The sequence below is a fragment of the Macrosteles quadrilineatus genome, unplaced genomic scaffold (genome assembly GCF_028750875.1).
Source record: "Macrosteles quadrilineatus isolate MER2022 unplaced genomic scaffold, UCM_ALF_1.0 Scaffold_2__2_contigs__length_208266976, whole genome shotgun sequence".
Taxonomy (NCBI): Eukaryota; Metazoa; Arthropoda; class Insecta; order Hemiptera; family Cicadellidae; genus Macrosteles; species Macrosteles quadrilineatus.
Window position 1 is genome coordinate 182510282 of NW_026542595.1, and position 26052 is coordinate 182536333.

Consider the following 26052-nt stretch of genomic DNA (forward strand, 5'->3'; position numbering starts at 1 on the left):
CAATTTTTAATATAACCATTATTTATTCCCATAGGTCCCTTTACGTTCAGTTGAGGATTTGTTTAAGGCATTAAGTATGATATCTGAGGAATAACTTTTATCATCTTTCACTTCTCTCTTCCCTCTGTAGCCTCCTCCCTTTCCCCTTCCACCACACCCCTTCCTGTTGCCACGACCTCTGTGACCCCCATGACCCCCATGACCCCTGTGACCTCTGTGACAGTTCGAGCGAGATCTTCCCTGTGGGTGACAGCTGGAGTGCCTTTGGCAGCTTTGCCGATTAGGTCTTCCGCTGGGTTTGCGATTTCTAGGAGGAGGTTTACATTGGTGACTTGGACGATGATCGTGGTCATCGTCATCGTCATGGAAGTCATCATGATATTCCTCGTGATGATCCTCATGATGATCTTCTTGTTCGTCATCATAATCTTCATATACGTCATTGAAATTTCTTTTGGAAGACACTTCGAAGTTCACCTCGAATTTCGCTGGTTTGGATTCATACTTGGAGTACTTCTTGTCTTGTTTCGAGTCTTTGATGTGGTCTAGCAGTTTTTGAGCGAAGTCGAAGGTTTTATCGTCAAGCAGTTTGCTAATGTCTGGCATCTTGTCTTTGTGCGCTAAAGTTGGGGCTGATAAGGATATGCAGAAAATAGTCTGAAAATAAAATTGAAACAAATAGTGTATTCTTCCAAGTTGATAAAATAATATTGCAACAGCCATGCTGTTTACGAATACAAATCCAAAACTGAACATTACAATACTTAACACAATTAAATTCCATATCTTGCTGAGAAATCTTTGATAAAGAACATTAATTTAATTACTTTGTTTGAAATTAATTTTAGTAGATTTAGTTTTATTATTTTTTTTTTTTCTACTTAAGAGACATTAGATAGGATTTCAAAAGATTTAAATGCATTTTTGATCGTAATGAAAACGTACAATCCCAAATGACTTGTTACAATCATGTGGACAAGAATATTTTGCGGGATTAGTGCCCGGCGTTTAGTCGAAACTAACTTCACAACAGACGAACAAATGCCAGCGTTGCCTTGATTACAGGCACTCTGAGATAATGCGTCAACCTTATAATTTGGGGCTAATTTGATAAAAATGTTACAGTTATTCTTTTACTAAAAATGGATTAATTTGTGTTTTGCTTAAAGAACAGTTAGAGATAAAGCTTTAGGTGAAATTTGTCTTACCACACAGTGTGTTTTAACAGTGTTTGAAGTTTGAATGCTTTTGGGATCAAGCGGGATTTTAAAATTATAACAACGATCTTGTAATAAATCGGCAATATACTTAACATTAGTTATAAGTATTTCATTAAAATAAACCAAGAGTATTTTATTTTATGAGAGTTTATTTAATTTTATACGTTAAGGCTACAATATGATTACTCTCTAGTGTTATTGTGTGAAAATTTACAAACAATTTTATTAGAAAGCAAATTTTAAAACAAATTGGAATCATGCTTTCAAACATTTAAAATTATAATTGTAAGTTTTTAAACCCTCAGCCAAGATGTTTCTTTGTACAAACCCAACAAAAAATAACATATTTTCAAAACATTTAATAAAAAAAAAAATATGTATTTCTATCTTATATTAAATTGTTAAATCAACTCACCATTGTAAAAATATTCATTTTTGCTATCTTCGATGACATTATTTTCTTAACTGCCTAAAAACGAATAATGTTGTACATTCGTAGACACGGGCTTTCTCGAGATAAAAATTTACAGCATTGAAACTTTTTACTTAACGATAATATTTGTTATTATTTTTAACTACTTTGTGATTGAACTAAAAGTCAAGTAAAGCTATAGCTCTTTGGAAGACTTTTAGACTATAACTATGGTTTATTTAGCAAAATGCAGATTAGGAGTTAGGACACGGTTGTTATCCCGGTGCCGACAAACCTGCTGTCATCCGAAACAAACATCTTTGCTAGGTAAACAATCACGAACAAACATAACGCATTGACAGTGAATTGTATGGAGAGAGCGTTGAACTTATGTAGACACTGTGTGGAAGTCCATACATAATAAATACGCACAACTGAGTAAATATAAATATTATTGTACTAAATATACACCGTGTCCCAAAAATAATGGATCATATCTACAGCTTAATATACGTGTTACCAAAGGTCATAGAAAAGTCAACTATGGCTAATTTTAAAGCTGATATCTTAGAGTTTCGTCGGTACCCTTCAACAGAAATCAGCTGTTCCATTGTTGTAGCCTGTTTGAATTTTTTTTTATTAAGCTGCAATATAGTAAATGGAGTTGCAGTTGAAAGCACAGTGTATTGAATGGTTTATAAAGATAAAATCTGTGGTGTGATTTCTTTAGGTCTTGGGGTTTGTGAAAGGTCATGTGTGTCTATCGCTCGTTCATCTCAATTATAGATCAATTTAAAGCAAAGATAAGGGAAGCCTTTGGAAAAAAATACACGACAATTTGCAGTCAGAGCTGGAACATTGACTTGACTTTCTTTGACTAAATAGCGGAGAACATGTAGAGATTAGGCGGGGAAACAATAGTAGGAAAAACTTATGAAGTTAAGGAAAAAGGTGTATATAAAGTAAACTTTTAATCTTTAGTAATAAAGTATTTATGCAAGTTTACTTTTGATCCACTCTTTTTGGGACACCCGGTATAATCAATCAGTGAGTATGAGTGTGTGGATAGAATACCAGGGATTGTCACACACAAAACACGAACATCGTGGTCGGACAGAACAATCCTTATACGTCGAACACTAAATACAAGCATGTTCAGGAATAAGGCATCACGACTAACGTGACTTTGGTAGTCACGTATACTATCATGGGACAACGTGACTACAGGACGAACATGTTGTGATGTTTACATGTTGTGTAATATAACTACTGTACTTCCAACCTATTATTTCGCGAAAAATAATCAACCACAATTCCAAGGTGTAGGATTCATTTGTTCGGATGAATCCTAAAAAATGCTTTTCTCCTGAGTTGTTAATTGATTTATGCACCGAGAAGTCTAGTGTATAATAAAATAACATTTTTTGATCCCGCACTGATTTTTGATTTTCTTCCTTCAGGGTTCTTGAGTAAAATGTTTTTTGACAGAGAACTTAATTTATTTCAGAGGATGTGTTGTTATGTGTTGTGTTTGGCTTGAAATTAACTGTTGACGATATAAATAATTCAAAAATGCTCTTTGCCAATGAAATTCCTTGTGTTTAGGCTCTAAAGTGATCCTGCGCAGTGTGAGTGGGCTGTTCAAGTCTGGTCAACTGACAGCTATCCTAGGACCATCTGGTGCTGGAAAGAGTACCCTTCTCAACGTCCTGGCAGGATACAAGTCAGTATACTTTCAAATCCATACATACCCTCTTCCATACTGGTCATTCCTGGGGTTTTTGCGCCAACTCAACACTTTGTCAAGTTCAGGTTGGCCGACGGACCCGGGACTACCTGAGGGCGAGACACAGCGAGGTATCATAGGGGTGGCCTCAAGGTAGTCGGCCAACCTGAACTTGACAAAGTGAATATAATATATAGGGCTATAGGACCTTTCTCTTCTTTTTTTATCTACCATTACACTCCTTTTCTTCTTTCATCAGTTTTCATCTCACCTCCACCTTCTTCAACACCTCTCTCTGTCTCCTTTCCCTCTATCACTACAAACTCAATTCCCTTGTGAATTCTCTCTTTGAGTTAAAAGTAAATGCACTCAATTAATTTCCAAAAGTAGTGCGATATCTTGTCCATTCCATTTCATTCTTTTCAAAACTTGATTTTAAGGATGATATTGCAGACAATCAGGCATATGTAAATCTCAAAGTGTTACCAATATAATGTTGATAAAGTTCATTACATTGCCTCTAAAAATTCAATAATGACAATTGGCTATACCTTATCAGTACCAAAAGTGGGCAAGCAAGATGACCTGTTTTGGCTGAATACCATTCAAATGCTTCAATCCCATAGTTTTTGGGTACCGAGTACAAGAGAAATGTGAAAAGTGTGTCCTAGAGCTACCAGATACCTGCTTCATTTATACGTTGTGAAAACTAACTGATCCATCTGATGCCATCTTTTAGATTGTGATTGTGATAAACTTGTTACAGAAGTGGGGATGCCAGTGGCAGCATCATGATCAACGGACAGCCACGGGTGTTGAGGACGTTCCACAAGATGTCGAGGTACATCATGCAAGAAGATCTGCTCCAGCCCAGACTAACGGTGATGGAGAGTATGATGATAGCTGCTGATCTCAAGTTAGGCTACACAGTGCGGCGGAAACAGAAAGTTGAGATGGTCAGTGTTTGAAAGTGTTCTCTTTTTCAGATGTAATTAATAAATGAAGGATATAATATAGAACCTTAGCAGTGGTGCAGTTGTAAATTTAAGTAGGTATAGGTTATTTGCAAAGAGCAGAGTGAAAAACCGTTCCCAATTTCCCGCTCCACTACACCACTGGAAGTTATACAGATTTTGTATGTACTTTACTTGTACTGTATACAAGCTTGAGTAAATTCCACTGCGTAGTATTATTTCCTGCATGGTTAGTTGGATACTGTAGACCAATTTAGGTGTTAATTTATTCTGCTAGGTCACATTTCAATTTATTCTTGAATTATTCCATTTTTTCTTTATCGTACGTGTATTTAGGAAACTTGTGAATTTTGCATTCCAAATTTCTTACCTTATACTTATTTGTTATGTGTGTCATTTATCTACATTATTTATTGATATTTATTCCTCCAGATCAATGAAGTACTAGAGCTCCTAAGACTGACTAAGTGCAAGAAGACTTTGACCGGCTGTCTGTCGGGAGGAGAGCGCAAACGAGTGTCCATCGCACTGGAACTCGTCAACAATCCTCCTGTCATCTTCCTAGATGAACCCACTACGTGAGTAATCATAAACAAGTTGAGAAAAGTCAGTACGGACAGTACCTGGCTTTAATCATAAAATCCAAATTCAAAAACACTTGTATAAGAGAAAATTTCTCAAGGTTCACATCCAATATCCTAACATATGTTCTTGTTCCGCAGAGGTCTAGATGACATGTCCAGCTCACAGTGTATCTCCCTGCTGAAGAACCTGGCTCACGGGGGCCGCACGGTGATCTGCAGTATCCACACCCCCAGTGCCAGACTGTTCTCTCAGTTTGACCATGTCTACATCGTCAGTGAGGGACAGTGTGTGTTCCAAGGTCGGGGAGAAGACATTGTACCCTTCCTGGCGAGCCTGGGCCTCCACTGTCCCAAACATTACAACCCTGCTGACTTCAGTGAGTGGTAGAATAAGGGATCTGTGTAAATTGTTATTGTGAGGTTGTTGTGAAAAGGGGATGGATACTAAACATTTAATTATGAAAAAAAATAATTGTCGGTACTTGATTAGTAAAAAAAGGAGTACTGCCGGATAATACAAACATACAAATATTTTTGACCCAAAATAGACAATTTTCCCAGCATTAAGTATTATGAAAGCTTTGTAAGTAATTTACTGAGCAAGCTTAGTTGAAAGAGGTGGCCATCATGTTCGGAATGAACGAGAAATGATTTGGTTGCAGTGAATTATTAATATTTTACTGAACTGAGTTGTTTTTAATTATTGTTGCAAAACAAGCTATTAATAATTTACCTATACTGTATCAGCATTTTCCGAAAACTTTGTCTTCAACAATAAATTTAATTTTGCTAAAATATAGATTCCTAAACTGTGTTCCATTGTGAATCTTGAATCCTCAACAAGGCTCTAGCTTTGGATGGTTTTTTACATAACTTCAGAGAATTCATTTATTGAATTAAGGGATAAGGACAATCCTTGGATTGGTCTGACTATAATCAGTCAAAGGATCTATAATTTGGAAATCACAAGTCATTAGTTAACCTCAAAGGAATAGTTCAACACATTGTTTTTATAACATGAAAGCAGGACTTTTCTGCTGCAGTGATCGAAGTGTCTAGCGGAGAGTATGGAGACCACACGGAGAGGATGATGATGGCTGTGGACAACGGACGATGTTATCGCTGGAACCAGACACTGAGGGTACAAGATGCTAATGTGGAGGGTGAGTAAGGAGAAGATTATAGTAAAACATAACTTTGGGTACATTTTTATACACAAATACTGGAAGTACATAGTCTTCTTTTTTAAGAGGTTTTAACCTTGCATTTGCCTGTCCACATAGACTACGGATCTGTGTGAATGTGCATTACAAGGGTGAAGTGTAATAATAAAAGTACCATATGCAAGCAATAAGCATAAGTATTGCAAGCATAAGTATGTATAAGCAGGTACCAGGATCCGAACCATGGCCGGAAGTCCATGGCACTACCGACTGAGCCACCAACTCAAAAATTTCCTTTCTAATATTCTTTAAATATAATCATGAACAATTGTTAAGGCTTTTCTCATTAATTAAAATAATAGCTTGTGATATAGGCTACATACTGTAGCCAATGACAACGATATACATAGGAAAGCGTATGGAAAATTAAGTTAATAATATTGAAATGGTACGGTTTAATTTTTTATTGCATTTTAAAGGCTCTTTGCTCTTGATCTTGGATGGACATTGTAATTTAAATGTCTTGAATGTACAAATATTATTTGGAGAGTCCGTGGTCAAGTCAGCAGTGGGATGGACTGCAAAACCAAAACAGTGATGTTGTGTGTTCTCATCCAGGATACAGTATAGTTCAATCTTGTACATTATACCAGTTCCCCCGTTTTTTGCTTGGTACATTCCATGCACAGACTTGAGATCCATGTGGACGTAGAAAAGAAAATGTAAGGCGTGGTTGCCAACCTCACAAAAAAATTCCTTAACCAATTTTTTTTCCTCAAATATGCCGTAAGTACGGCCAATATACTATTGTTAAGTATTTGTTGTAAATATTGCCATACATTTTAACACATTCGATGCGGCGGGTCCACCGGTGGACCCCGCGCATCTCAGCTGAGGAGCGGGGGGTACACGGGTGGGGGAGCGCGCCATGTCATGTTTATTGTTTCAATGTGAGCTCAGCCATTGTCGGGGAACGTTGTAATCTTTACCAGCCTGTAGCTTATAATGCGAGCGTTATTCTGGTGTAGGTTGGTACAAAAATTGCCCGTAAAATCCCGTCTGGCAATGCTTTTGTCCCGTTTTCGGGGATTTTCTCAGTTCGAGCCGTATTACAAAGACTCTGGTTATTGATCCAGGCAGTGCTGCTACCTTTGGGTGTTTCAGTGAACTACGTCCACTTTCGGAGTAACGCAGAACAATCACCACTGCTCTTTTGTGATTCGTCTTACTGAGATATTTCAATACCAATAGCGATCGCTGATTCAGTTAGCGCGTCGGGGCTCCGCCCGGGCCTCGCCGCCATTGGCGAGCGCCTGTTTAAAGATTTCAGCGAATGTGTTAATAACATATTTGACTACATACAGGATTAATAAAAGTTTTTAAAAACACCTCTTGCTTATCACAGAGTTTCCAATTCAGGATATGACATAGTAATTGTTCATTTTTTCCTTTACCCTTCAGTATTCGTTTCCTACCAGCTCCGGAACAACTCATCCAAATCTCTTGTCTGACCTTCCTCAAAACAAAATCCCGGACCCGTCACTGTTTTAGAATGGCTTTAACTATGAAATAAATTTCAGACATCAAACTATCAAGAGAAGAGCTCCACCAGCTGAAACACCTGTATGACTTTGATAGCTCGGGTTGGCTACAATTCAGGATACTCATGTATCGTACCTTCCTACAACATTGGAGAGAGGCTGTGAGTAGTTTGATCAACAACGTATCTGCAGCTATACTCATAACTTGATTTTAGTTTTAACTATTGACATTTAACTGAACATAGCCAATAGAACATCTATTGAATGAGTCCCTATCAGAGCGTGCTACTTACAATCTAAAATTATATATTTGAAATTTGTTACCCTCTTTTATTTGAAGGTTATTTAATTATCTTTTGAATACTAAGTGGACATCTCATCTCTATGGACCAGTTCATGAGTTGAATAAGCCACTCGCAGATCGTGATGTTGTATGAATAATATTTTGTCGCTTAGTTTTGCGAAGATAGTTGAATTGAGTTAAAAGATTAAAGTTTACCGGAGGGGATGGGTCTCATCATTTTTTTAAGGTCTCATCGTTTTTTAATGTCTGATCATTTTAAAGTTGGCCTGTTAGGAAGAAATGAGTAATTGGCTTAATTCAACTCTGGTCATTTTTATTTTAAAACTGCCTGAACCATTAAGGCTACATCTGAGATCTCTACTTTTATTGTGATAATCAAAGGTTTTCCAGTGACATTTAGTAAGAGAGAAAACTAAGTTAAACAATTTAAAAAAATACCTTAGTCTAATCTCCCAACTTTTTTTGGGCAAGCCAGGGATCACTTATCCTCCCACTTAAGTAAAAGTTAATATGATTTCTCCTAATTACTGTTAAATTGTTGAAAAGAAAATTATTTATTTATTGATATTGATATGGCTAAAAATACATTGACTTAGTTTTAGTTAAATACATAGGTACAACATATCATAAGTAAATTAAATGACATTTCTTCTATAGTAAGATATAATAGATAAGATAAGCACTTGGAATTCCTTCACAAAATTAATCATCATGAGGTATCTTTGAAGCATGCGTCTGAATCAAATTTCAATAATAGGAAAACAAATCAATGGATTCTAAAGATTCTATATTATTATGTATTATGTATGCAAATGGTAAATGTAGAATATAGACTAAATTCTGCACAGTAGAGATAAAAATGTACGTAATCAAAATAGATTATTGAATTTGGTTGCTTGTTTCAGGGCTACATACTTTTCAAGGCTGTGATGCACGTATTCATAGGTCTCATCATTGGAGGTCTGTTCTACCAGATGGGAAATGACGGATCAAAAACAATCTTCAACTTTGGATTTTGTTTTGTCACAATCATAATCTTCATGTACATTCCCATGTTACCCGCACTCTTGAATTGTAAGTTAAAGAATATTTTTTTTAACTATGATCTTTTAAAATCCTCATTACATGTATGTAGCTCCCTAAATAAATACTAAAAAAAAAAAGTGCTCGCCAACTTTTATACAGTATCTGATACAGTTGTGAAAGGAATTGTAGCTTTAAAGGTTGGAAACTGGACCCAGCTGTTCATGATCATTGATTGGGCTTTAAAAAATAAATGATCCAGGCTAATGGAACAGCTGGTACTGACAGTTTGGTAGTGTTTTTGAGTTTGACATTTTTGGCGAATTTCCCATATAGGGAATTGGCGAATTTCCCATATAGGGAATAAGCTATTACCGTAGTACTCATGGTAAGACCTGGACGCGGGTCCGATTTTTTTTTTCATTTTGAGGTCCCTAGAGGCCAAAAACACCATCCGTTCAAATTCATATATATATAAATATATTTATATATATATATATATATATATATATATGTGTCCGTTAGCACGATAACTCGAGCAAAAATGATCCGATTTTGATGAAATTTGGTACAAACGTGTAAACCTACGCTTATTCGAACGAGTTCGCAATCCAGCATGATCGGACTATGGGAACGGGGGTTTACGGGGGGTTTTATGTGGTAAAAATAGGTTTATCCCATTTTTGACCCAAAAAACATAAAATTTAGCAATTTCTTTCTAAACCATTTTGTAGAGCTTAAAAAAACAAATAATTTAGTATATTGAAGCGTTATTATGCGCCTAATGGTTACGGAGAAAATTCCAAAAAATTGTAAATTTAAAATTCCCATGTTATTCTTATGGAGAATAAGTAAATTGTTGTAGTTTGCTTGTTTATAAACATATTTTGATCAAATTTGGAAAATGTTTTTATTTCTTACTAACTATTAACGTTTTACAAAAAAAAAAACAGTTTTACCCTCCCTGATGCAGCAAACCTAAGTACTAGTTAAACTAATTCTATTTAAATTGAGAATAAATGTTATATTTTTAAGTAGACATTTCAGTGTAAATCCAATCAGTCAAATGGAAATTCGCTTAGTCTGCAGGTTTGCTGCGGCGGGGTATTTTATATTACCATAATATAGTATTTCTTGTTAGAAATTTGTTCAAACACTGTTGTTGTTGACGTGCTTGAATCCATCAAGGCCCCACTACAAAAAACAGGCCATGCTGCAGCACGGGTAGCGCAACACTACGTCACAGTAGTGGATAGTTGTACTAAACTCTTACCTTAAAATCTTACAAACAGCCAGCTTGTTTATTTACCTAAATCATATGGGAATGGTTATTGCAATGAATTTATCAATGAAATCTATCCACTAGTGTGACGTCATGGATCCTGCAGCATGGCCTGCTTTTTCTAGTGGGGCCTTGAATCCATCCTCCTTCAAATCAAACAAGTAACCTTAGATTTTAAGGCTAGCATTACAACCACTGAGCAAACCAAAACAGTCTGCAATTTATGACAATTATGTAAGTTTAATGCTCTCTATTATATTTGTTGGGGAATTTAATTTTCCCTTAAATTTTCTATAGCTAAGACTGCAGCTAAAAGAGTATACAATGAAACATAATTTTGACTATGGCTATAAATTTGTTTCAGTTCCAGAAGAAGTCAAACTGTTGAAAAGAGAACACTTTAACAGGTGGTATGGACTCAATGCTTACTTTTTTGCTGCGACTGTATCAAGGATACCAATTCAGGTTAGTGGGCAAGCCTTTAGATAATTAAAAGCAGTGGCGCTCAGGATTTTACTTAGGGGGGGGCATCCGTGGTTTCTGGAGGGTATGTAAAACCCCTCAGGGGGGAGGGGGGCCCGGGGATTCAAAAATTAGGTACATAAAACTATGTGTTTTTATTTACCTGAGACGTTATAAAACTTAATGTTATAAAACTTAGCTTTTTTAAAATTGATAAACATGTTTTACTGGGTTAATAAATTACAAATTTATAAATGTAAACCGAACCACACACCGAAAGTCACCGAAGTCTGCTGTGGTTAATGTTTCGGACAAACACTGGAATTAATGACGACCGAACTGCATAACATCGGCCGCAATTGACGATTGCAATGTAGTTTTTTGTGTTCTGTTAATTTTGAATGTTCAATACTTTTATGGACCACTCCTGAAAACCCTCTGGGTGGGGTCCTGTTCTTCCCCCCGTCGGTGCGCCCCTGATTAAAAGTACCCAATTACTCCTGGTTCCAACACCCTAGGTGGCTCTGGAGCCAATAAGGGGTGTAATAGATACCCATTGTATAAAGGTTAATAGGTCGAAGTGCATTTCTTTCCATGCAGTGCCAACAGTAGTAACGGTACCTATATTATTTTTGTGGTGCCAAGATATAAGCTAAAAACCAGTATGGTACCTAACCATGGTGGAAGGAAAAAACATAGGTGTGCTATTCCCACATATTCTGACGTCACTCGGATTGCAAACAAAAGATCACATGATTGTAACTGTCAAATTAGTATATGTATTTGTTTTGATTTGGTTGTTATTGTTTTTAGCGAATTTCCCATATAGGGAATAAGCTATTACCGTAGTACTCATGGTAAGACCTGGACGCGGGACCGATTTTTTTTTTCGTTTTTAGGTCCCTAGAGGCCAAAAACACAATCCGTTCAAATTCATATATATATATATATATATTTATATATATATATATATATATATATATGTGTCCGTCAGCACGATAACTCGAGCAAAAATGATCGGATTTTGATGAAATTTGGTATAAACGTGTAAACCTACGTTTATTCAAACGAGTTCGCGGTCCAGCATGATCGGACCATGGGAACGGGTGTTTACGGGGGGTTTTATGGGGTAAAAATAGGTTTTTCCCATTTTTGACCCAAAAAACATAAAATTTAGCAATTTATTTCCAAACCATTTTGTAGAGCTTAAAAAAACAAATAATTTAGTATATTGAAGCGTTATTATACGCCTAATGGTTACGGAAAAAATTCCAAAAAATTGTAAATTTAAAATTCCCATGTTATTCTTTTGGAGAATGAGTAAACTGTTGTAGTTTGCTTGTTTATGAACATATTTTGATCAAATTTGGAAAATGTTTTTATTTCTTACTAACTATTAACATTTTACAAAAAAAAACAGTTTTACCCTCCCTGATGCAGCAAACCTAAGTATTTGTTAAACTAATTCTATTTAAATCGGGAATAAATGCTATATTTTTAAGTAGACATTTCTGTGTAAATCCAATCAGTCAAATGGAAATTCGCTTAGTCTGTAGGTTTGCTGCGGCGGGGGTATTATTATTATAAAAACAATAATAATCAAATCAAAACAAATACATACTTATTTGACAGTTACAATTAGATGATCTTTTGTTTGCAATCCGAGTGACGTCAGAATATGTGGGAATAGCACACCTATGATTTTTCCTTCCATCATGGTACCTAACTTGCTTACAAGATAAGTGCTTGGTTTGAGTTGGGGGGGGGGGGGGGGGTTCTAAAATCGTACTAGGTTGAGTTCAAACCATCAGGTACTGAACGCTTTGTGATTGCTATTTCATTTTAATTAGTGTGTGTCTACTTGTGTTGGTTAAAAGGCAACAATTTTAGCAATTTAACTGAGGGTGAAGTATCCAAGAAATATGTTTACACACATCTCATCAAACCTGCAGGCTAAGCGGGATTCCCATGGCTATTACCTGATCTGGGAGTCATCTAGGCCTCTCCATCGTCACCTATCGCACAGTTCCTTTCCACCATCTTCTTGCTTTTCTCTTCTCCACATCCGTCTCCTCCTCTTCTCCCAGATCTTCCGCTCAATCTCCTTTTACCATCAATATCCATTTCCTTGGGGTTCTCTTTTCATACTTATCTTGTGTTCAAATATTCCTATTGCAGTACTTGGCAATATGATAATATTTATTTCCAAACAAACTCAAAGACACAAGTTCTTAGGTTTACCAGAAAAAAATGTCAAACGCTATTATGTTTCAGATTATCTTGGGCTGTATATACATCGCCCTTGCTTACGTCCTGACGGATCAGCCATTGGAGTGGGAAAGAGGCATCAAGTTTTGCGTCATCTGTCTCATGATGGGAATCATATCAGAGAGTCTGGGGCTGGCAATCGCCTCTCGTCTCAATATTGTGGTAATTATGTGAAAATTATTTAGAAATATTCGTTGTGGGTCCAGTTCATGATAAAATTATCTGCATCACTTAAGTCATAGACGAACAGAATAAATATAGACAGTCTGCTGTGCTGCTGTTAGCATAAGTTTTGGCGTCCACAGCTAGGTTTGGTGTGTATAGTTACGGCGTACACCGCTGCAGCATCTGGTGGTTACATCCACGTCTCCTGCGCTCTTTGCCTGCAGTGGAGTGAGCCGTAACTACATGGCACTTCAAGCGGTGGGCGCCGGAACCTTCCTTGTCAGTCTATATTTATTCTATTTGTCTATGCTTAAGGTTAAGCGAATAACTGTTTAAATGTGTCTAGCACTGAGTTGGTTCTGTCAGTCCAAATTTTTAGGATTGAGTAACAGGTTTGAGCTCTTATACACATCACTTAAAAATGTATATTCCTTTTGCAGTTTCTACCTAGCAAATCTTACAAACCTTCATCAACACAACACACACCTTTTACTACCACCATCATCTCAGTCTTATGGTAAAAACTCATCTTGTGAAGCACTCTACTTCAATATCTAGACCATCGCAAAAAAGTAATTCGTCAATTTCCCTCGCCAAGACAGCACTGACCATTGCTGCTAGAGATACCATACTAAACAACTGCTACAAGGGGGTCACCACAAAGGGACCACAAGGGGGGGGGGTGGAGGGGGTGTACTATTTTCAGAAATAATGTACAGTAAAGTAATTATTCATTGCCAACCTTTGTTTACACCCAATATATTGTTTCAGAATGGTATCTTTGTCGGCCCAGCACTCTCTGTTCCCTTCATGCTACTGTCAGTCTACGGCCTAGGTACGGGTAGTAAGCTGATTCCCACCCTCATCCGAGCAGCTATGTACTTCAGCTATCTTCGCTACGCCCTAGAGGGTCTCGTAGCCTCCCTCTACGGTCAAGGTCGTCCGACCCTCTACTGCCCCTCTACGGAGATCTACTGCCAGCTGAGGGAGCCTCGGGCTCTGCTCAAGGAGGTCGGCATGGAGGATGTCAACTACTGGATAGACTTTTGCGCTTTGATCATTTTCTTTTTCTTGTTCAAGGTGAGTTTTTGTTGTTAGAGAATTGATAAACTATGTTTTGTGAAATTGAAATCACTTGTAACAAAGTAAGTATACTGTAGTGTAGCCTATAGGCCTATGTTAGCAAAACTTTAATGGCATATTTTAAACATAAAACAATTAAATTCTGGGTGAAGTGCGTGCCACTTTTGGGTTGTTAGTCTAAGTCTTTTTTTAGACGAAACAATAACCAAGAGGTTTCTTTTGAATGTCAGATGATGAAAGTTGAAGCTTAACCATTGACTGATGGATAAGAAAGTACACATATAGACATATATGGACCAGCTGTCACCAATTTTTTATTAAAAAAGAACATAGTTCTATGAGTTAGTCATAGATTGCGCTAGTGTCTTAAAATTATATTTTTGTCTTATTCTTTGTTGCCGAGATAGTTGGAGCATTACGGATGATATAGCTTACAATAAGTCATCCTATCAGTTGACTTACAGTTGAAAACCCTGCATCGTCTGTCGGTGGCTCACGTCATCTACATCCATTTTTATTTTAAAACTGCTGGCGATAACTTGACAAGGGGAGAAATTTATAGTTCTATAATAGTGTAATTTAACACAGAATATCATATTTACTTTATAGAATTAAAACGATTTATTGCTCACCATTTAATGTTCCAGATCATCTCCTATATTTTACTGCGAAGTCGACTCTCCTCCACACAGAACTTCGGAGCTCTCAGCTACATCGGGCGTCTCATCAAGTCCCACTTCAGCCTATCTGCGAGGACATAGCCTCGCATATCTCAATCAGATCTCATTTTATCACCAAGGAGTATCTTACCAAGTTAATCAAAAACATTTACCAAGGGAAACTGTGCTCTTTACTTGCTCCATCTAGTAGGTTCCTAATTTAGTGTTTATTTTCTTAAGTTAGCCCCCAGTATGTATATTTATTGTGCTTATTGTTCTCAAGTAAGAAATTAGGTTAGGAAATTGAACTGTCCTTTTATCACATGCCTTATCTTTGTGATGTTAATTGTTATGTATTTTTATATTTCTAAATATTTTGTATACATTAAACATGTTTACCTGTTATTTGAAGTTATTATTTGTTTAAACCTAACTTAATATTAATGTTGTAATTATATAGTAGATGAGGGGCCCCACATATTATACTAACATGTTTGTAATTTTTAAACCCCTCCTCACTTGTGACTAAGCCTAAACCATTTTCCTTCCCCTGTAATGCAACACTGTCAGATAATGATTTTCTTAAAGAAAGTTATAGGGTAAGAAATATTTGTGAAATTTCTCCTAAAGTCAAAAATTGGTTTTAAAGTAATGTAATCTATAAAACAAACATATCAAGAAGAATTTTTAAAGTTTTATTTTAACACTGTTTAAAGATTAACTTTACAATAAAAACATGTAACATCAAACTACAAAATATCTCCTCTTTGTATGACCTACAAAAAAAGCTTGCTGCAATTCCAGAGCTGAAAGAGCACATCAGTTTGAAATGTAACAGATGGCGAGATGGGTGTTTGTTTGTAAATATTCAATTTCAAAACTAACCCATTTCATTTTGAAAATTATTTAAAATTACATAAAAATATTATAAGAAGATCAAATTTTGATAGAATGAGAAGTAAACCAGCAGCTAAATCATATCACGTTCACTTCAGTAAACACTCTTCTTCAAGGAAGAATCAAGATGACTTCAAGGATAGTTTTTATAATGATTTGTTTTCTTGGATAAACTTCAGACATTTAATCTCAAGCAATTCAATTCCAGAGGTTAATAAAGTGTACAACGTTTTCTCAGCAATGTTTCAAGAAAACAATGAACAAGTTGTAAAAAAACACAAGAAAAAATTTAGAAAACCCCCAAACCTTGTTAAAATTGATCTTGATAAAATAGAAACCAATCTAAAACTAACTGATAGAGAGAAAAGAAGGTTAAGGCATATAATTAAGCAAATAAAATATGAAGATGCAAATGAAGCGCCTAAAATAAAAAAAGCCGAGTATTCAAATATAAAACCAGTTTTGAGAAAAAGTAGGATATGGGTAGTTACTAAAAACAAAAGCTCAAGAGATGAGAGCAGGAGAGGGAAGCCAGTGGAGAAGCATATAAAAAGAAAACAAGAGAATCAGAGTAAATATTTCACTCGATGTTCAGCTTGCGACAAAGACAAAGCATCAGCAGCAAAGATTCAAAGTAGGTGTTTGAAAGATATCACACCATCTGAAGAACATATTTTCAAAGCTTTAATGAATATGGATCGAAGCTGCTGTGGAAAATCATTCAATTCATTGTTTGATCAGAAAACCAAAATGATTAAATGTGAGAAGCCAAGCATTAATATCGAAAATTTTGAATTTAAATACATCCAACCAACATGTGTCATACAATACAAAAAAAGCATGGAGAAGCAACCTCTGTTTTGTGCTGGTCAATCAATGACTCAACTGGTAAAAAAAGTCTCATCCTTATCATCCTTCAAACACAATGACACAAAGAACTGTTGTGTTTTAGACTTGCACGTAACTACTAATCCTAAAGATTTAGATTATGAAGAAAATACACGAAAATATAGCCACCATCAGGTAAAAGGAAACTCAAGAGAAAAATCCTTTTCTGAAGGTACATTTTTTAATATTAATGAAAACGGTGATTTGCTAACCTCTAATGATCACTTGAAATTGAAAACTCATAGATATTATAATGCACCAAACACAAATGATAGCACTCTTGTGAAGAAAGGAAAAACACATTCAGAACAAAGAATCGAAAAGAAGCACCCGTCCAAGTACAGAAGGTTAAAAAGGTTTGTGAGAAGATTTTTCTGTTTTTGTGGAACTGTAGGTGACCGTGAGAGCGTTTCTAAGCACAGCAGGAAAATAAGGGATGCAAATGCTAAATTTAAGACAAAATCAAATCCACCAGTAAAAAATATTTTTATTACCGAACAAGGGTTTCTAAATAGGAAAAGGGAAATGAGAAATATCTAAATTTATTTTACTTTCTGTATTTGTAAATTGTGTAAATTGATTCAATAAATTAAACATTACAACCTTACAGCGAAGATACGGTAGTTTATTTATTGTTTCGCCGCAAGTGTTTAATGGATTGTTTCTTTCCCTTCTAAGACTATAGTTAATATGTTAACACTAAGTCTTATAGTGTTATATAGTCAATGGTCTTATGCTTATGATTAAGAGCAGCCTCAGTGGCTTCAAAGAAAATTTTACAAAATATTGTCATGACTATACAGTACAATATTTGTGTACCACATAGCATATTAAAATACCACCACCGCAGCAAACCTGCAGACTAGGAGAATTTCCACTGGATTTTCACTGATTTTAATTTGTAAATTTTGCTGCCTGGTTGGATTTTTACTCAATAATATTTAATAAAAATTATTAAAATAAAACTGACAGCGACAGCTTTACACTGTCAGTTTTATTTTGTTCCCTAAATACTAGTTTTAACTACTAGTTATGTTTTTTAATAAAATTTAATAGGTAACTCGGTAATATAAACAAGTTCAACAAGTTGAAGAGGTACTTGATTAACATAGCCCTATTCCTGTTTTCATATTTCCCTTGGGCTTCCAAAAAGAGCAGAGGTTAAGAGGTAAGAGGTACAGGTTCTGCTCCCGAGAGATTCTAAAGATTTATGAAAATAAATACCACCGGTATTAGTATCTTTTTTTACAATTTTGAACTGATTAATGTTTGGATTAGGATTAAAAATAGATAGATGTTTTAAACTAAAAGATAAATGTATATTTTTAAACATTTAGGTGACTTAATGTTTACACTATTACCCTAGTAGCAAAAATATGTATTTTATAAATATTTTATATATTTAAAGTTGTATTTGATAGAACCTCGAATAAAATATAATAATATAAATATAATATATCTTTAATAATAGTTTGATATATTCAAATATATATTTAAAATATTACCAAAAAGCAATGCAAAATATAAATTAAATATAAGTTTTGAATATATAAAATATATTCATAATATATATTGATAAAACAAGTATAGAATCTATAATATACATATTTATATGTATATTTTTCCTATTAAATATTTAAAAAAATTATGTGTTGAGAATATTTTAAATATATATATAAAATATTTTTGAAACTATATTATATATTTAAATTATTTATAAATATATTTTGAAACACGTCAGATATTTTTTATTAATAAAATAATATTATATTTGTAGAATATATATCCTATAATCTTTTATAATTAACAAATAAATAATTTGCATCTTTTTGTTTTTCATAATGTCTATCAATTTATACATGCATTTTTTGCACTATTCACTACAGCACTATTCAACTCAACTACTTGATGCCAAAACATATTAACAGAATCATATTATACTGTAGTATCAAAAATATTTCAAGTATTGCAACCATTGCAACTGAGGGCCACTCTGTCACCATTTGAAAACTAAGGCTAACAACAGTCACAAGTAGCTCAGAACGCCTCTTTCACACGAAGCGGCGCGCGCCGTACGGCGTCCGCCGCGCGGCGCTGCGCCGGACAAGCGTGTGTCTTCACACTAGTACGGTTTCGTGCGGCGCGCGCCGCACGGCACTCCTAAATATTTATTATTTTCTGTCCAGTTGTGGCTTTTAAATGAATACTCCACTTAGAAGTTCAAATAAAATGAATGGGCTAGTTTTAAATATAATAAACTAGTGCACCTGTTGCTCGAATTTGAGCAATTGCAAAATATTAAAGGAGTTTTTTTACGAATAATTGTCACAATTTCCGTTGACGTGTGAGAGTCAACTCAAAGATAATGTAACCAATCACTCCACTCCAGTTATCGAAACTGGAAACGAACTCACTCTGAAAACGAACGCTCACTCCACTCCATCTATCGAAACTGAAAACGAAAACTCTTGCGTGTATCATGTGTGTACTATGGACAGCTGTAATTAATACAAATTATTTGTCTGTTTAACTAAACAAAATCTTGTCTTCATAAGATATACATTGGGATTTTGATGGCCTGAGGGGCAAAGCCCGAGGGCTTTTAGTACAGGAATTGGTGAAAGGGGGCGTGTAACACAACAAATACTTAATTTTGACACATCGTTTGTAAAAATCCGTCCATATTCTAGAAGTTAAAAAAAAGTTTCATTGCGTATAAATTACTAAATTATTAATTTAATACTAAATATTCTCCTCTAGGAATTAAAGGAAAAATTTTGTTTTGATACTTTAAGTTGGCCGATTTGCATGGGATGAACATAAAAATATATGTTTTGTAATAACTTAATGTATATTATTAATAAATATATTATTTTCCGATATATAATTTCCGAGATAATAATCCGATATATAAAACGATATATAATTTCGATATATACGATATATAGTTTGCCTAAATTGAGACAGCGTAGGGGTTGGGCCGTGCGGCGCGCGCCGCAACGTGTGAAAGCTCCCATAAGAACCAATGCACCTTCACCGAATTGTGCGGCGTCCGGCGCTGTCGTCCGGCTGAAGGTGCATCCGGCGGTAACTCGCGCGCCGTGCGGCGAATTCGCCGCGCGGCGCGCGCCGCACATAGTGTGAAAGGACTCATATACTCCCATAGCCCTACGCCGGATCCGGCGGGCGCCGAACGGCGCGCGCCGCGTCGTGTGAAAGAGGCGTTGGTAGGAGGCTCATAAGTCGGAGGACCCAGGTTCGAGACCCACCCGGGATGAAAAAATTTTATCCAGTAATTTTTTCAAAATTTGTTTTTATGAACTATTTAATCAATTTACTCAACTGATAATTGTGTTTTTCATACTAAATCTTTATTATTTTGTGTTTTTATGTTTAGGCCCCATGGGATGTTTGGAAGAGATATTAAATACATTTTTTATTTAAATATTATTCACTAAAATATATTATTGGAACATATTTTTTTAATATTTAATAGATTCAAAAACATATTTTTTATATATTTAATATATTTTAAATATCATATAAAATTGACATTAATACACACTTGAGATATATAAAATAGATTTTAAATACATTTATTCATATGTATTTAATATATATTTGTGCTACTAGGGTATTTGCGTTTTCATTCAATTTACAAACTAAATCTATATATTAATAGGCAAGCATATGTTTCTTTAAAACCTTTTTTCTCAGCTCATGTGCATCGTAGTATAAAGTCAATGATTGTAAGGAAAATCTACGCATACTGTTAGAAAGATATTTTTTGTAGGTGTGCAGAATCCCTTTATAAATTAAACTAGACTCAAAAAAAGCACAAAAAATGAATTCGAAATTTTAAAAATTTACATCGGTCCTTGTGGGTTACCATGCTGGTGACGAAATAACAACGATATATAAACATAAACTCAAAACAAATGGAAGAAATTCCAATCACATGTCTTATTTACAGCTCGGGGTGAAGTCTGTACATTTGACTTGCTGCAGTACGGACTTAAATAGACATTCCATCCCCATGTTGAAGTCATCACCAGTTTTTAAAATTAAATTCGTCGTAGTTGATGTGAGCCACATCAAAAGATTGCGCTGATCTAAATTACAAATTTTTGTCGAATAAACAATGTTTTTTACCAAGTCAACTTTTGAAATTACTTATTATGAGCTATAAGTTAGCAACTGTTATGACCCATCAACTTCGTCAGAAACAAAAAATAAGGTAGAAAATAGAATTTTAGACACGCATTCTGTATGGGTCACACAATTACGATGTTTTATAATTAAATAATTGACGACAGCTGATGGTTATATTGATAGGAAGTCTACTTCAGTAGGTAATAGTCAATGCGTGTTCATTACATATTTTTGGTCGAGTTTTTGACCACTGGATGACCACTAGTTTCAATTATACCACAGTTTTTATGTCCCCCAGGTAGCTATACTACCGCATTCTACTACTTAAATTGTCTTCCAATATTTACATATGATGATGCTAAAACTACTTAGGCCTATACTTATTTAGTTATTTGGAATACTGTACCTACTCAGCTAATGTAGAAGAAATTAATTCCACCGTGATACTACCTACCTTTTTTTCAAAGATTTTGCTTCGAATGCGATTAATTCTTAAAACTGTACATCTTTTGTTAGAATTTGAGGTGTTTATAATTTTATTTCATGAACAGAACTATTTTTTTCGATTTTTAAACCTTCATTAGATTTTTTCATTATCAGTGGGTTTGGTTAGTTAGGTTAGGCTATGAGAGTTTAATTTTACAATATTAGTATACAAGTTAAAAATATCGATTAAATCGATTAAAAATTTGATCAAAATGTAGCATAAACAAGCACTGGTGTTTTTTATATACCGTTTTATTAGTTATTGTAAAACAATGTTTACTATACAAAATTTTTCGACATTTTAAGCTTTTACATGATGGTTTCAGTAATAATTGGCAATTTCAATTTTTGGTATTGGTCAATAGGTATTTGAAAAACCCTAATTTTTGAAAAAAATTTTAACTTTATAACCCCGTTTCTATGACCCAATCTTGCTGGTCGCGAACTATATCACATTTATGTGAAATGAATACACATAATTATAATACTCGGCATCGGAACTACCCAGCCATTCAGTCAGAGGCATAATTTAGAGTTTTGTAATAAAAAAAAACCCCACCGCTGCAGGTATTAGGTTTTTTTTATTCTCTGCCTAAAAATATTATGGAAATTAATAATACTAAGACATCTATAAGAAATTGAAAATATTTATAATGAGCAAATGTTACTACTCATTTAGTGAGCATTTTAATAATATGTTATAGAAGCACCGGTGATAAGAAGACAGAGACAAACGTCATAGACCACTTTGACCACCAGTCTAGACTTTCAGCCCGGTCACGATCGGTTGTCAATGTCCCTTCGTGTTTTTCGTGTTTTTTGTAATGTGTGTCCGTTCCGTGTATCGTGTTTTGTATATGTCTTATTTATTGAGCTCTGGTTGTTAACGATCTTCGAATGAAGTGATTACTTGACATCTTGAGGCCTGAAGATGGTTCATTAATGAACCGAAACTAGTTGCCAAATTCAGCAACAAAGGATTACTATATGCAGGTATTGTAAACCATTTTAAGTAAATTTAGAAGTTAGTGATCAATGCTTAACGTAAGTGATTCAATTCCGTAGAGTGGTTATCCGGCTGCTGCCAACCTCCACACCTGTTGCTAACTGAAACAGCTGTTTTTGTTTATTGTTTGTGAACGCTATTGTGTTTGTGTTTGTTCTGTCTTTGTGAGATAAACAAACAAAGCGAGCTGACAGCTGAAGCTGAGTCTGTACACTGTAGTTTGTATAGGTTATTTAGTTTATTTGAACTTTTAAGTTGAGTTTAAGTTTGTTTATTTAGTTTAAAGTGTTTGTACAACTGTAGATATAAATACTCACTACTCATTCTATACATTCTTAACTGTTAGAGTAGAGAATAAGATTTACAGTTCTTTACTCTCTTATCATCATACCGGCGGATTAGTTAGTTAGGCCAACTACTTAAATAGATGATTAATCTGTGAACGTTTTAAAATGATTGTTAATAACCCATAAACCTGGATGGAAGTAGCTCGTGCAAGTGAATTTCTAATTGTTTCAGAAACAACATGATTTACAATATAGATGAACTAGGTCTATGCTCTTCTCCATTTTGGGTAAATAAATTACCTAAGTTATTATGCTATCTTTTAGTATAAATATTTTTAAATCTCTGTACTTTAGTTTACGTAGGCCTACCACATTCATTCGATTGCAATTTTCGATTAAAACTATCGATAGGCCTTATATAGATTATTTCATTCAATTGTAAATAAATATCCCTATTTAAGTTAATGAAGCATCGGTTGTTAAGTTATCAGCTGTTTTTAGATCACATATTGGGTTCTCAGAGACCCTCCATCAAAAAAGGGGACTGACTGTCGTAATACATGTAAGTACTGTAAGCTTATGTAAGTCTCGGAATACTCTGATCTAAACTCATTAACTTACATAACTAACCAAACTTTATAAATAATCAATTTATCGATAGTTTTTTTTTAATCGAATAACTTATATAGGCCTATATCAAAAATTTCAATCGAATGAATGTGGGGGCATAAACTAAAGTGCAAGGCAACCTTTAAAATTATAACTGAATCATCATCTTATTTGTATTTGCACCATTTTTTCATTGCTATTGCTATTTTGTGATGGACCATGTCCCTTGATACAAATTAGTTACTTGATACTGTACTTGAAGTAAGCCTGTTGGTTGTTCATTTACACTTTACGGTTTTCATAATATTGTGTTTGCATGGCATTTTGGATTACTCTAAGAGCTTAGGCAAAACATTGATATCTTACTCGTATTATGGAACATATATGAGTAGAAGTACCTATCAATTCGATCAATAAACTTAGCCTTGCCAAAAACTAAAAAAACGTTCTTTAATGATTGTAAGAATTGATAACTAAGCATAATACAGTGGAGTCGGATATCAAAGTTTTGCCACAGCTTAAATGTTCTTATTAAAAACAATTGACAACAGCTGGTTCTCATGGATGGTATTACTATGCTACTTCAGTAGGCTATCCAAAAGTCAATGATACAAACATAGTTCAACTCCATTGTGGTCTGTTTAATATTGTGTGTTTTTTCCAGGATGCTAACTTAACTTGGCACTCTGATGTCCCGGATTTGACTCCGTGTTTTGAGGAGACTGTTCTAGTTTTGTTGCCGGGACTATTTCTGCTCTTTCTCCTTCCTCTCGACTGTTGGTGGATCCGGCAATGTTTCTACAAAGACATACCATGGTCATGGCTCAGCTTATCCAAAATTGTAGGTTTAACTCTTTCTGTCTTGCATATGATTTAACAGGTAGGATTTTTACAGTAGGTATTGCCTATGAATCCAATTTTAGAATAGCCAAGAAAATAAAAAAAATCTTTCTTGTAAAAAGTTTTTTTAGTAGGCTAACTCCATTGTCCATGGATTAATCTAATAATCTTTGTAGATTTTTTTTATTTTTATGGATCAATTAAGTTAATTAAGTTAATTGAATTCCCTTCTTTCGTGGGTGGGGGAAGGGGGTGGGGCAGTATATCTTGTTCCGAGTGGCAGGAAAAAGGATCTTCTCTAAAAAAATTACTGTAAAATGTTTTACGACATGATTGATGGCTGTCTAACGCCAGAATTAATCTAAGGGGCCAGTCCTCCACCTAAGCCGTTATGTACAAATTTGTGTTTACCTCAGAATTGACCGCAGGTGTTGTCAGTTAAAATCTCCAATGTAAACATGGCTTTTAACGAGTGCTATAAATATATGTTTACAAATTCTCTTGGAAAGCAAAATTTCTGTTAGGCTAGAAAATGTTGAAAGCATTTTGGCAAAACTAGGGGCTTTTTAATTGTTGTAAACCCCAGTGTAAACGCAAATCAATTTTTCCAACAAGATAAAATTTTTCCTCATGATAACAAAATACTTTTACTTGGCATTAAGTTTAACAAGTTTTTTTTACTGTTTCAGCTTGTTTTAGCTCTGATGATGGTAGTCATCACCATCAAGTTTATACATTCTGCTCTGAATAACAATACTTATCCAGCAGAAATTATTTCTCCGGTGATACAGTTTTTGATTTTTGTAAGTACTATTTTTCATTCTGCACTTGGTTATTGGTTTTATAGGTTACTCTACCTTAAGTTTTCATCATTATTCTTCTAGTCATGGCCTAAATTTCGGATTGAATATGAAGTTGGTCAGGGTTTTAATTTGTTAATTATTGTTTAATTTATTGTATTTTTCTTATTGTTTATCTACTTGCAAAGTCAGTACTTAACAAATTTTTTAGTAAAATAAACCCTCCTACTGCTTCAAGGCCATAAGAGCAAAGATTCTAGCAGGAACTGCAGGAATAGAAAAGATCCCGAAGGTCTTTAGTTATCATGACTTTTGGTACTAGCGACAAGGATTTACTCTGTAATTTTTGCTGTCAGAATATTAATGGAAATTACCTTCAGGATGTGAACCGATTCAGTGAGCCATATCGAAACAGTATTTTCACTAAAATTCCTCCTGTTTGTTACAAGAACCTTTAAACAAACTTATAAAAAGTGTAGGTATCTTAGAATATAAATTGTATAGCTTAAAAATTAAAGAAAACAACAATTAAAAAAAAAATTACTGCAAAAACATATACATTCTACAGGTTTAGCTTAAGATACTCTTAGCTTATCACATACATAATTTGCAAAATGCATTAAGTATACACTATCAGAGGCGGATCCAAAACAACCTGACTTGACACCAGATAAAGTGTATTTTTCACAAAAAAATATTTTAAAATTATTTTTAAACCAGTACAGAAAATCCCAATTTTCTTGGGGGAGAAACCCCCGAACCCCTCTTTTCACTGGTGGGTATCCCCTCCCAAATATAAATTCTGGATTCGCTTCTGTACACTAATTGCATACGGTAGCCTAACATTCGAACCGTTACGATTTGCTCTCATCTCGAGGATGTAACTATGTATTAACATCTTTAGGGAACTCTTTCTGAAAGCAACAGTTTAAAAAAAACATTATTCTAAAGGCTCGTTTTTGTTTTTCTTGTTTTTTTTTACGCCATTATGGAACTTTTTTGATCAAGTAAATTCAAATCAAACACTTTTAACGGAAAGAGTTCCAAAGTTTTTGATCTGAGGAAGAACACAGTTTAGAGAACAAAAAATTTGTTCTGCAACAGACCTAAAAATGTCTCAAAATCTTCCTGCAGGGCTTTTACATTTGCTTTTGAAATATTTTCTGATTAACACACAATTTTGTTTCAGGGAACCCTTTTAAATTTGGTGTTGCGTCATAA

At 34.7% G+C, this 26052-nt stretch overlaps 3 protein-coding genes across 3 annotated transcripts in view; 2 read left to right on the plus strand and 1 right to left on the minus strand.

Annotated features, from left to right (window-relative positions):
* LOC128985195 (ATP-binding cassette subfamily G member 4-like) overlaps positions 1-15271 on the plus strand; it is a 38364-nt gene extending 23093 nt beyond the window's left edge. Inside the window, exons 3-13 of the mRNA XM_054404580.1 lie at positions 3238-3355; positions 4125-4314; positions 4765-4910; positions 5055-5293; positions 5960-6079; positions 7660-7781; positions 8830-8998; positions 10594-10694; positions 12966-13121; positions 13896-14204; positions 14855-15271. Coding sequence (XP_054260555.1) covers positions 3238-3355; positions 4125-4314; positions 4765-4910; positions 5055-5293; positions 5960-6079; positions 7660-7781; positions 8830-8998; positions 10594-10694; positions 12966-13121; positions 13896-14204; positions 14855-14968 — 1784 coding nt within the window. The 3' untranslated portion in view covers positions 14969-15271. The remainder of the gene's footprint in view (positions 1-3237; positions 3356-4124; positions 4315-4764; positions 4911-5054; positions 5294-5959; positions 6080-7659; positions 7782-8829; positions 8999-10593; positions 10695-12965; positions 13122-13895; positions 14205-14854) is intronic.
* LOC128986509 (1-acyl-sn-glycerol-3-phosphate acyltransferase gamma-like) overlaps positions 1-26052 on the minus strand; it is a 114753-nt gene that overhangs the window by 20744 nt on the left and 67957 nt on the right. The gene's annotated exons all lie outside the window — the stretch shown is intronic.
* Positions 22693-25405, plus strand: LOC128985196 (multidrug resistance-associated protein 1-like). Its single transcript, XM_054404581.1, has 4 exons — positions 22693-22869; positions 23856-24032; positions 24721-24834; positions 25400-25405. Exons 1-4 carry the CDS (start codon positions 22822-22824, stop codon positions 25403-25405), a joined length of 345 nt encoding a protein of 114 aa, XP_054260556.1. The 5' UTR covers positions 22693-22821.

Excerpts from the sequence above, each read along its gene's own strand:
- LOC128985196 (XM_054404581.1), top strand. The coding sequence starts at position 22,822 with ATGATTTACAATATAGATGAACTAGGTCTATGCTCTTCTCCATTTTGG. Across the intron at positions 22,870-23,855 it reads TATGCTCTTCTCCATTTTGG|GATGCTAACTTAACTTGGCA; the intron begins GTAAATAAATTA and ends TGTTTTTTCCAG. Across the intron at positions 24,033-24,720 it reads GGCTCAGCTTATCCAAAATT|CTTGTTTTAGCTCTGATGAT; the intron begins GTAGGTTTAACT and ends TTACTGTTTCAG.